The sequence below is a fragment of the Branchiostoma lanceolatum genome, chromosome 6, assembly GCF_035083965.1.
Source record: "Branchiostoma lanceolatum isolate klBraLanc5 chromosome 6, klBraLanc5.hap2, whole genome shotgun sequence".
NCBI classification, from domain to species: domain Eukaryota; kingdom Metazoa; phylum Chordata; class Leptocardii; order Amphioxiformes; family Branchiostomatidae; genus Branchiostoma; species Branchiostoma lanceolatum.
This window is the reverse complement of record NC_089727.1, coordinates 11113041-11125503: the sequence shown is the minus strand read 5'-3', so window position 1 is coordinate 11125503 and position 12463 is coordinate 11113041. Positions and strand designations below refer to the sequence as shown.

The following is a 12463-nucleotide window of genomic DNA, read 5'->3' as shown; positions in this document are numbered from 1 at the left end:
ATATTTTTCAAAGACGGGCACACTAAGAGTCCCTTTCGGTGGCCTATTCCTGTATTTAACATCACAATCAGAATATCACACTGTGTCAGTCAGGTGTCAGATAGTAGATCCCAGCAAGGACATTATATCCTATATAATGTCCTTGATCCCAGTCAGTGAGAAAGACAGATCGTGCTTACATGTATGTTGTGATGTCCAGGTTTGCAGATCGCAGGCCAATGATATATTATTTCTGCTCGAAGAACTTTTCACACACATAAAACATTAAAAACTGTCAAGGCTTACCGATGATCTTGCTTGCCTCATAAGGGGATCCATGCTTTCGATCTCACTCTCAATGATTGAATTTGAATCTTAGATGGCTCCTACCAAGAAGGGTGAGAAGAAGAAGCGCTCTGCCATGAATGAGGTGGTGACCCGAGAATACACCGTCAACCTCCACAAGAGAGTCCATGGCATGTGAGTACTCCTGTCAGGTCATTTTAGAATAGCTTCAGGATACAGCTCCAACAGGAAGTAGTTACAGATGCATGGATTTACTTAATTACATGCTGTAATACATGTATCTATAGTATCCAGGGATCCTCAAGCCTTAGTCAAGATATGTCTGTATCAATAGTTTTGATTATAAGCTAGTTCACGGTTGCAACTACAAATTACAATGTACGCGAGTGCAGTGTCAAAGGTGAAACAGTGCCCAAACGGGTTTTGTTTGAATAACTACTTGGGGGCCTTCACCTTTGACACTGCACATGCGTAGTAGCAACTGTGAACTAGCTTATATGAAGTTGTCGCAGAACAAATCTAGAATAGAATGAAGTTTTATTTCAACCACATGAACTTCATGAAGACAGTCTCTCTGACAAGTACTTTGTGTATCTACCTCATTCTTTCTTCCTTTTAGGATTTGTGTTACAAACTGATTGAATGTTGTACTTTCACAGGGGTTTCAAGAAGCGGGCACCCCGGGCTGTGAAGGAGATCCGTAAGTTTGCAGAGAAGATGATGGGCACCCCAGACGTTCGTATTGACACACGTCTGAACAAGCAAGTCTGGGCCAAGGGTGTCAGGTACACATTTGTCTTGGGTAAAAATATTTGGAGAATAATGACAATAGGTTGCACAAGGAAGTTGGCAAGAAAAGAGAATTAGCACTGACTGTTAATGTTAGAAAATGTACCAAATATTGTCCAACATAACCCCCTGAGTCTGACCAACATCTTCCCTGATTCATCCCATTTGTGCAGTGGGATACACAAAACAAATGCACATTGTTTTGTACCCCTTTTAACCATTGTTTAACCTTGAAAATGCATACAAGTATACACACTTCAGCCTTGGCTGCTCTTCAAGAGTGCAAGCCGTCAGACTCCCGATAGGATAGTTGTGTAGTTGGGTTAGACAGTCATTTTTAAACATTTGGGTCATTCTTTAAGTGTCAATGTTTTAGCCTTTGGCTTCCATTGATATTGCAGGTAAAATGGTTACAAAGAATGTAGTTGAAGCAGGTGTTCTTTGTTACATACATGTACTAAACCCTGATATCCCCTATTACAGGAGTCCCCCATGCAGGCTGCGGGTCCGTCTGGCCAGGAAGAGGAACGAAGATGAGGACTCTGCCAACAAGCTTTATACCCTGGTCACATACGTCCCAGTCACAACATTCAAACGTAAGGAGAGCCACAAAGTCAGGATTCTACTTGTGGTCATTGATACAGGATAACAAAGTTCTTTGTTCACAACCAAGTGTTTTATACACACTGACAATTTGGTGACTGTCTGTCAGCTTCCCCAGATCAGTTAAATTGTGTTGTATACAAATTTTGTTATCCAGTGACTTACTTACAACTCTTTTACCAAACTCTTCATGAGTCATTGCTATATATGTGTCAAACTTTGACTTTTAATCCATGGTCGTGAAATTGAATAGTACGGCCAAACATACTGATGGGGAAAGTACTGATCTTGACTTGAGATTATGTTCGAATTGTTAACAGTATGAGTAACAATTATATCTGGAAATACAATAATGATATCAAATTTGAACATGCTAGTTAAGGTAGAAAAAATCTTAACTATAATAATGAGGAACCTGAATCAAACATGTTCATGACCTTAAGATTGTTTCAATATTTTCCAACAACCCTTTCCCCTTATATCCTTCCTAGTCCCTTAAGCTTCTTTGGTTTTGATATGACACTCAAGGTTTAACAATTTTTCTTTTGTGTTTACAGGTCTGGGGACAGTGAATGTGGAGAGTGAGGACTAGACAAGTACATTACCAACATCCAATGTAATAAAAAATATCTCGGGAATGTCCTGTTCGTGTTGTCCTTTTTTTCTCTTCAGAGTTATAAACAACAAGTGATTTTCCTAAGTACCTAATCCTAATGAAAGACATCATGATACCAATTTTCCTGCCAAGAACAAGAGCATTTGTAACATGAAAAATAGGGCTGTGTTGTATGAAATCATTTAGGTACAGGTTCTAAAGAATCAGTGTACCGATAACTGGTACAGTACCTGATCTGTATAGGTACCCGTCGCTGGGTTTAGGTATGTGTACTTGTGAAAGTACAGCAGTTAACGGTGATGTTTCCCCAGAATACAGCAATTTTCATTAGAATTTAAATGTTTGCAAATTATCATAGCTTCTAAAACATGGTACTCTCGTATTTCCTTTTTTTTAGAAACATTTATGAATATTACTAGGAGATTTGTAATTTTATAACAATAATTCGAAGATACTACAAATATCATTAAAAAACCTGTGTAATGACTTGGAATGGACTCCTTGCAAATCATAGAATTACAAATGTATAGCCTGATTGAAGTAGTGTTGAAATGATATATCGATACTGGTAGTGTAGAAGGGTTATAATAACTGCTGTAATGATGTATGCTAGCCTGCCACTGTTATGCAAAAGGTACCCGGTGGAATGGATTTTTTTTTTAATGATTTGGGGTTCCTGGAAACGATATGAATTTAGGAGCACCCACAAATGATCAGCTTACCAATCATTTTAGAAATAGGAATCAGCTGATGATTACGGAATAAATGTAGTTAACTCTTTTTGTTAGTTGTACCTAACTTCTGTATTTTGCAATTGTTCCATTGGATGATGATGCCATGATCCTTGTGATGCCATGAACATGAATTAATAGCCCTCTAAATGTTCAGGTACATGTATATCCACAAACGTGGAATGTTGGCTTCCATGGCTGTAAAATAAGCCACCCCTAGTGATGAACTTCGCTACCAGGGATAATACTATACGAAAATTTTGGGGAATGTGAGTCATGGTAGCCCGACTAAATCGCGCTCCTAGCGGCCGGCCCGACGGTTACCACCTTTAGAGGCCAGCCAGCGAGAGCTTGTGTACATACAGGCTGTGAATCGTTGGTACTATACAGCTAACCTCTGCCCTGTTGGTGTCATAATGACTCCATACCCCACTTGTCTGCTGACCCATTCCTGTCATTCTTAAATAATACTGTCCCAATTAAAAAAAAACAACAATATGCTTGAGGAACTATTTTTGGCGTAACGGTTACACACTATTTGGTCGTAACGCAAATGATACAATCAGTGTTCCAGACATTTTTTTTACAAACTTCCTCACTTCATTATGCCGCCATACAGTGTTCTGGATCAAATGAAAAGCTGTCAAACGCTGGACACTTCAGTCGTCCTTTTCGATACTTTTCCACGAATCACTGTCGGTTCAACAGGTTTAGCTGTCGGACCACGCCCCTTTTCTATCAATCAAGAATGTTAAACCATTTTGCTCCATATTTAATTCATTTGCTTGCAAAAACGGCAAACTATCGTCACTTCAGGGAAGTGGAGTTCACCACTAGGGCACTAAAATTGGTTGATTCCACTATCTTTGGAACTAGGTCCGAAAGTGTCGTTAATGTCATCGGCGAGACAATTTATCTATACCATGGGGGAAGGAACAAATCGGGTCATGTAGGTCATCTGTAATTTGGTCAAATTTCTTTATCTGTCAGGGATCAACGATAGGGCACGCCCGTGTGGAGACTGGGAAACGTATCTGTCAGCGAAAACTAATTACTAGTACCTGTGCGAGCTGCCGGCTACAAACTCCGACTTGCATGTACAAACGACATCGATATGCATGTCCGTGCAAGTCCGACCTTCTGTTGTGTTCGGAAATATTGATAACGTTAGCTCAGCTCAACTGCTGTTGAAACCAGGAAAGACCCGCATGCATTATCACCAATGAATAGATGATTTAAAATAATTGTGGAATGCAAAATGTACAAGTTAACGGTGCATTCTCTGCTCAAAGCAAAATATGGTGTAAAAAAAAAAAAAAATTATATCGTTGTCGGCAGGATTCGAACCTGCGCGGGAAGATCCCAATGGATTTCTAGTCCATCGCCTTAACCACTCGGCCACGACAACTGCTTGTTGGCCTGCTAGTGTTTTGAAACCTTAAACCTAAATCAATTTTCATAGAATAAATGTGTCTGTAATCACTTATTTCTAGTGATAATCTATGTCTTTTTACGTAAATTCGACATTAGATGCTACAGAATACAGATCAACTCATATTTTAGCTCCTTACGATGCGATTTCAAAAAAGTGACATGCGGAATCAATCAGTACTGCAGTCTGTGGTAACTTGATGGCTCAAAAGCGGACTCTAGCAGAAATTGTAATAAATGCAGGTAGATGGCTTACGTGCGTAGCAAAGAATATGACCAATATCAGCATGGATTGCATCAGTATCCCCTCTCATTGAGCTGCGGTACTGTGGCGGTAGCGTGCGGTAGCGTGGAAATGGCTACCGCCGCAGTGCCGTGCACAGACCTCGGCGTACCGTCCTAGTGACGTCCCAGTGCCGTACCAGTGCCGGTCCACACCGCCAGCGTCACAGTGCCGGTTGAAATGACGATTTTTTTCAAAATTTGAAAAAAAAAACGCAAGTGGCAAAGTGCCGCGCGCTCGCCGGGAGCTCACCGCGCGCGCTATTTTGTAAAAAGTGATGATATGTCAGTTTCAAGGTTATACGTGTATTCTATAACATGTTACCTTTGTTGCACCAATTGTCATGAGTGAAAATTCTTTTATCACTTGAAATCAATTTTTGATGCATCTTTTTTTATAATTTTGCATTGTATTTTGATCCATTGACAGCACTACGATGTCTGATTGATTGAAAGCACTACCATCAAACTGCAATCGGTCCATTTCCCTAGCTATTGATCTATTTAAGAGTTTGGTTTAACCTAATTTACTGCATTGTAGTGAGATTGAGGATTGTAGATGTAGATCGTCTGATATTTCCATTGGGATATTGCTTAATCCTACTGAAAATTAGATCTCTGCATTGCAAATTTATTCCTGTGCGGAAGTTGATAGACTAGACTAGTCGCTCAGGAAAGGAATCAGACCACTCGTCTACATGTATTCGCCCTGCTCTTGTGCCATTCAAGAAATACAGTGATAAACTGAACTTGATATACCAGTCAGGCACTGTATCGCAAATTTTACTCAATGTTTCGCCGTAAGGGGTGAATTAGAATAATTCCTATTGATCGTTGATAGTCAAACACAGTTGATTAGATACTCTCGCTATGATTAGAGAATTTACCTACTAACAGGATTATTAAAAAAGCATACGACACTTCATCATTCGAAGAAGAAAATGACTGGGCTACTCACGTTCAGGACATACTATGTAGATATGTTTGGCTTAGCCCTGCAGCCAATACCAACCGTTTTGGATATACATTTAAAGAAAGTGTGAAACTCACGTTTCTCCTTGGCTGTAGGAAACCACTTAGAAATATTAGTAAACTCCACACATATTATAAAATCAAAAATCACTTTGGTAGGGAAGACTATATCACATCAAATCATGATAAACCAATAAGCATAACTACACTGAGAATCAGCGCAGGTTGTCTAGAAGTTGAAAAGGATCGACACCACAACACACCAGGCACTCACAGATTGTGTCCCACATGTAATGAAAATATTGAAGATAAATTTCAATTTGTAATGGCCATGGCCTGTCCCACTTATGACAAAGAGACAGATGCGCTGTTACAAAGTATTACTACTAAGACAAACTTCACCCTATCTGGTACACAGAACGATATGTCCCATGTATTGTTGCCATGTCCAACTCCTATACCACCTACATATTAGGTCAATTTCATTATACTTCATCCTAAAGTTCAGTTCAGTTCATCCTAAAAGCGAGGGAAAAAATCATCCATACATGGCTTTATTGTAATTCATACACTGTTATCGATAATGTTTTGTACTTATAATTGTAGGATAGGTTAGCCTTGCAGTATTGTTGATTTAGTGCCATATTTTGTACCATATACGATTGTCGAAAAATAAAGTTCATTCAATAACTTGCTCATCTGGGCTTCAAACGCAAATGCGCCGCACGTCAGTGAGAGTGCAAATGAAAATTGGTGAAAGAAACGCGACGGTGCCGTAAAAATCTGCCGTGGCAGTGCCGGAGCCCAGTGAGAGGGGGCCTTAAGAAAGGGCGATCGGGGACGTTTTCCGTCCTTTTCATTTACTTTCTACCTCAACCTGTCAAAGAGTTCTTTACCTTTCCCTTGTAATCTGAGAAACAAACGTTGACTACCCCTTCACATTTCTAAATGGAACAGCTCCCAGTGTATGTAAGTACATGTACATATAATTCATCGTTTGGGGGAAATCGACCTGGCATGGCGGTAACTCAATGTCAATATCCACTTCATGCCTGTTTGGTGAACACTAACAGTTGGTACCAATTTATACGTAGCCTGCACATCTCTTGTTGAGAGATACTAGTAATCTTACTTGGAACCAGAGATGCCCTGCCCTTTGTGTATCAGCACAATTAGGTACTAGTAGTAGTTCACTGTGTTCTGCTGCTGCAGCGGTCTCAACACCCTGCAGCGGTCTCAACACCCTGCAGCTGCAATAAGTCTTTCTTCAATTCTCTCCACTTTGTCTGGTTCATCGCAAGCTTCCTTAAGTTTTCTTTCTGACTGCAACGGTCCTATAATCCTGTCTTTCAGGTCTGCCCTCAGTAGCTTCTTGCAGTGTCTTCCTTTTCTGGATCTGTAGGTACCTGGATCCTATCAAGGCAAAGCCTGTTGGGTACTACAGCTACTGGAAGGTAGTAGTCACCTGATGTGCAGAACCTCATCAATTATGGCCCAAACCCTTTTGATCCAAATGTTGTGCACCAGTACCCTCCATATTCGCATTAAGTGACTAGAATGTATCATAGGCTGGGTTGTTGCATGATATAGTTTTGTACTGCCCTCCCACCAGGTTTGCTTTGATATCCCTTTGCCTTCATGAAATTAAATTTCTACCAGCATTTCTTAACTTCCTGGCCTGCTCAAAACAAAACATCAACACTTCATTGAGACAAGATAGTTTTCTTTATTTTCCCATAGTTGGTAAAGTCTCAGCAGCCTCGTGTTACTGCTTGTCCAGGTGTTTGCTGTTTACTGAGGTGGTGGCATCTCCTCCTGGTGCCAGCTGGGAAAGACAAACAAACAAACAAACAGGTAAATTGTGAGCTAAAGGTGAAAGCAACATCAGGAAATTACACCTCATTATTACTCTACTAACCACACAACAAGACAAGTCTATTTTTCCAATACCAAATACGCACACAACAACGTCACCAATATTGAGAGATAGACACAACAGAACATGTTGAAATCGAAAGGAAAAGCAGCTTACATAGGAGGCCCGCCCATGGCTGGTGCCCCCATTGCACCTGGCTGGACAGGTGCACCTGCAGCGGCGGCAGCTGGGGCCGGAGCACCCTTCTCACCCTTCTGCTCGGATGATGGACCTGGATTAGAAATTGCACACACAAATATATCAGTAAACACCGTGTTCATTTGACAGAGCAAGGCTTTCTCTTTCAGTGTGATTTGGATGCGTTCTTCCTTTGACGAAATCGACACATGTACATGTACAGTCAAACCTGTATTAGCGGTCACCTTTGCATAGCGGCCACCTGCCCATAGTGGTCACTTTTTGTCGGTCCCTTGGATTTTTCCCATTGGCATAAGCATTAAGAATTAGGCTTTAGCGGCCACCTGTCCAACGCGGTCGCGGCCAGACGATTTTCGGTCCCGCGAGTACAGTAACACTGCCGATAACGGTCACGGCGCGCCGGTAGAAGCCGCATCGCCACCGCACGTCGGGTTCAAAATCTTCATTTTTTTCACGCAGTTATCAAATTTATGCGGCCTCAACTGGATAGGATCATAATAAAGAAAACCAGAATGTTTTATCTTTGTTAGAAAATCCATGGTTTGACGCGAAGTCAAGTATAGTTTTCTTCACATGGCTTGCGTTTGTACATCGTGGTAAAATTGACAATTTCTGTGCATTTCGACTGGACAAATATTATGGCAGCCTTTTGGAAAATACAATCCACACATGTACCTGATGCCGTAAGTTCGTGAAATGTTTGAATGCCGGCCCAATTTCCGTTTTCACCGGGAATTCATTCAAATTGTGCTCAAAAGAGCGGTCTAAACTGGAACAGTCCTACCTGACCGAAAATTCTACTCTACTCTACTCTACTCTAAAACGTGTTTCGCCCAATTTTCAAAATGGCGCTGATACAAACTGGATAGGTAGCAGCATAAAGGTCAACGGAAGACACCACTGTTACGGAGGTATAATATACTAAATTTATTTTGCTGCAAAGTATCACTGAGGATAATTACTAAACCAAAAGCTTCAAAATGAATGTGGATAATACTACTATGATGTAAAATTTGGGCTGTTGCAATTTTCTGAAAAGACAAAAAGCCCTCAAAAGAGCAACCTTCTTCTGAGTACCCTATTAGCATAATGGTAGATGCTGATCAACACAAGCCACAACAAGAGACTGAGGAAAATTGTCGCCACGATTTTATGTTTGAAAACGGTCGAAAACGAACAGTAAGTGACAACTGAGCAACATGTATTTTGTTCTTAACTAACTAGGAGTAAAAGAACAACAATCGAACTTCTAAAATGTGCCTTGCCTGTTTACATGTGTACTGTACGGTGAATAAATGTATCTCAGTGGGTACTGAAAATATGTGTCACTCGTGGTCAATTAATCGACATTTTCTCCATAGCGGCCACCTGTTCTTAGCGGCCAGTTTTGGCCAGTCCCTTGAGTGACCGCTATAGACAGGTTTGACTGTAATCCCAAAACATTTCTACCAAACTGTTTTAAAGTGTTCCTAATGGAAGTTTCCTTGTCTGATGAAGAGCTATCATGAATGCTTTTGTTCATGTAAATACTAAATTTTCAATTCAATTGAGAATTTAGAAACAAAATTCTTGGGTTTTTAGTCGTATTTACCTGATGGCATGATCTCGTCTTTAGGCTCCACAATACTGACGTGGTCAGGCAGGGGTTTCTTGGGGCCAGTCTTGCCAGTTGGGTCCCACGGCAACATGATCTTCACCTTGATCCCCAGAACACCTGGACACAGCAGGGAGAACATACAGGTTGGAGAACAAACACTTGACGATAGATTGTCAGTGTAGGTGGTAAAACAATCTGTTAAATCAGTAACAAGTTTTTAAACAATGACAAGCTCTAATTTAATATCATGGGATTGACATTAATGTCAGGGGTAACCATTATAAATGGTTCCCTGTTCTTTGTCATCCCGATATTGTAAAATCAGTCTGACCACAGAAAACAACCATTCCTCTTAACCTTAATGGTTGTTCGTTTCCTGTACATGATATTGCTTTCGCTATGGGGGTCTCAATTAATTGGAACCTGTCCTTTTAGTCAAATTACCCCATCCCTCACTATGCGTTTTATCGTCTTACTTTATGTTCCCCACCTCGCAAGGGCTGGATGTTGAAGCTTAAATTAAAAGGCGTTTTGCCTCACCTTGGCGCAACATGACGTGTCTGACAGCGGAGTCCACGTACGAGTTGGCGGGTTCACCGCTGTGGATCATCAAACCGTCCACGAACTTCATGGACTTGGCACGCTGTCCACGCAGCTTACCCGACACGACGACCTCACAACCCTTGGCGCCAGACTCCATGATGAACCTCAGAACACCGTAGCATGCCCTGCGATGGAATGTGGATTTTGTTTTAATTAGTTTATTATCAATTTCATGTAATTGTTAAAGATTTTGATGCCATGATTTCAAGGTACTTGTTCTGTATTGTTTGATGCCCTGAACTCTATGTTGGGCTAAATGTATTTTTCTGGATAACAACATATAAGTATCATTTACAGTTTGTTATGTCATTTATCACACAAACTGGCATGTTATTCAGTATTTATGGTAATATACATACATTTGTCCCTGCAAGCAGTGTTTCCGCCAGACCGCGACTGAGAGGCCGTCCACTTGGGGAGGGCCGTACCGCGAAAATAAATTGACCGTACCGCGAAAATTAATTGACCAGGAAAAGTAACTGAATGTTGTGATCAGAAAAGACTTTGTTAATTTTTCAAAATCAATTTGTTACGAAGGTCGCTATAATACTGCTTCAATCGTCACAAAATGCGATCTGTATTGACCAGAAGCGCCGGAAGTGTAAAGGGGTTTTCCCGCTCTGTGGTCACGTGACATCTTGCCGTCAACCAATCAGAGCACAGGTTTTTATGACGCGGACCAATCAGCGCTTAGAACCTTGCATATCAATGAGCTTAAAAACATGGCGGACGGCCAGGGACGGGGCAGGTTGCGGCTCGACTTATGTGAATTCATAGCGAAAATTACGATTTATCTACGGTACATATGGAGAATGTTCACGGAAAAACATTCAAAGGAATATATTGTGTCGAATACGGTCAGAAATGATGGCGAATCGCGGCGAATCGCGGCAAATCATGACGTAGAGGCTGAAATGCACGGGCGAAATTCTTGTTTTGTTTACTCTTTTCCTTGTTTTCTTCGATGACTTTCTTCGATTGAGTCTTGAAAAACGGGTTTTTAATGAGATCACCGTATGCCAAAGGCACCGACATCGATTCTTCGCAAGCTTAACAATAGCAACAAACAAAAGAGTGTGAATGTCCAACGACATAGAGCGTCCCCACGCCCGCAGTAGCAAAGAAAAACAAAGAAATTATGCCGACCTCTCGTATTTTTTTCCCGATTTCTCGGCATTTAGTTTCAATGTCTTTTTTTTAAAGAGGACGGCCTATGTCTGAGTTCAGGCCGTCCAAAGCGACATAAGGCCGTCATTTGACGGGAAGACGCCCCTCTGGCGGAAACACTGCCTGCAAGGAATGTAATCATAATGCAATGTTAAAGGGTCTGAATGGAGTGATATAGAAGAGGGCAATAAAAGAATTAATAATGTATTAATGTAGCATGTAAGAGTCATTTTAAGAACCTTTGATAAATGCTATTGGAGGTCATCATCATACAGGTGAGTATTGAAGAGTAAGGATCAATTCTGTACCTTCTGACAGCAAGACCACCGAGTAGCTTGTACCGAAGCGACTCGGCCTGGGCAATGGCACACAGACCACGCTGGGCAACCTTCTCAGCATACAGCTATAGTGGGAGGAAAATAACTGTCAGCAACAGATTATAATAATTAAATGTCAAAAATACATGTATATATCAGGTCCACCTACAACAAAATTAAAAGAGTATTTTTCTGTTGTTTTGAAGTAAGTCTATCATCAGTCATAAATGATACATGTAGTAACTTTAGACATAAGTTGAAGTTGGCCACCTATTCCCGAAGATGATGACAATTTGGTATTTTGATATATCTTTACATAATTCTTCTTTCAAACTCAATGACTGCTCGTTTAATTATAGTTGCTATATCACAAAGAAGCCTATGATTTTCTGTAAACTTGTATACATTTTGTCATCTTACCTCAACAGTACCCTCGGCGAAGCCAAAACGTTTCTGTACCACTGAGGTGAGTTCACGGATTCGACGTCCTTTCTCGCCGAGAACATTCTGTGTGCGGGTCGCCAGGATGATGATCTCGGTCCGTGTGGGGGTAACACGGACTTCCACACCACTGTAGCCATCCTCGGCCAGCTCACGAGTTAGAAACTCGTTCAATTCAGCCTTGAACACTCCATCCGCGACGAACTAGGGTGCAAAATGTGACATGTTACCAACCAGAATCCGACTCATCGGGCCAAGAGAAAACACTTTTTCAAGACCTAAGCTAATACTCTGGAGAACCAAATGCCTTGGCAATTATATCATAGCAATATTTGTCTTTATTCTCCTAAATTAAGGACGTAAAGTGAGCATCAACATTACACATACCTTCCTCTTCTTAGAAACCTGGACCGCCATTTTGGATGGACGAGGAAAGAGAAAGATCCCCGGATGTACGACCCCAAATAACCTCCCATTACAGACTGGTTGGAACCATTATTGATATGGGAGCTTTTCTCTATTATACCTTTAAAATTATGACATACTTTTGTTTTT

General features: G+C 41.0%; 2 protein-coding genes and 1 non-coding gene across 3 annotated transcripts; 1 reads left to right on the top strand and 2 right to left on the bottom strand.

Moving 5' to 3' along the window:
* The first annotated feature begins 325 nt into the window (after positions 1–325).
* On the top strand, positions 326–2315 carry LOC136436562 (large ribosomal subunit protein eL31-like). The gene is made up of 4 exons (XM_066430625.1): positions 326–459; positions 945–1070; positions 1558–1670; positions 2235–2315. The coding sequence occupies exons 1-4, from the start codon at positions 359–361 to the stop codon at positions 2267–2269; spliced, it is 375 nt and encodes a 124-aa protein (XP_066286722.1). The 5' UTR covers positions 326–358; the 3' UTR covers positions 2270–2315.
* Positions 2316–4350: 2035 nt separating this feature from the next.
* On the bottom strand, positions 4351–4432 carry Trnas-aga (transfer RNA serine (anticodon AGA)). The gene has a single exon. It is a non-coding gene; the product is annotated as a tRNA-Ser (tRNA).
* A 2983-nt stretch (positions 4433–7415) lies between these two features.
* On the bottom strand, positions 7416–12413 carry LOC136436560 (small ribosomal subunit protein uS3). The gene is made up of 7 exons (XM_066430619.1): positions 12296–12413; positions 11888–12112; positions 11459–11553; positions 9921–10108; positions 9375–9497; positions 7742–7856; positions 7416–7534 (listed from the first exon to the last, which is right to left on the bottom strand). Exons 1-7 carry the CDS (start codon positions 12323–12325, stop codon positions 7501–7503), a joined length of 810 nt encoding a protein of 269 aa, XP_066286716.1. The 5' UTR covers positions 12326–12413; the 3' UTR covers positions 7416–7500.
* Positions 12414–12463: the final 50 nt, after the last annotated feature.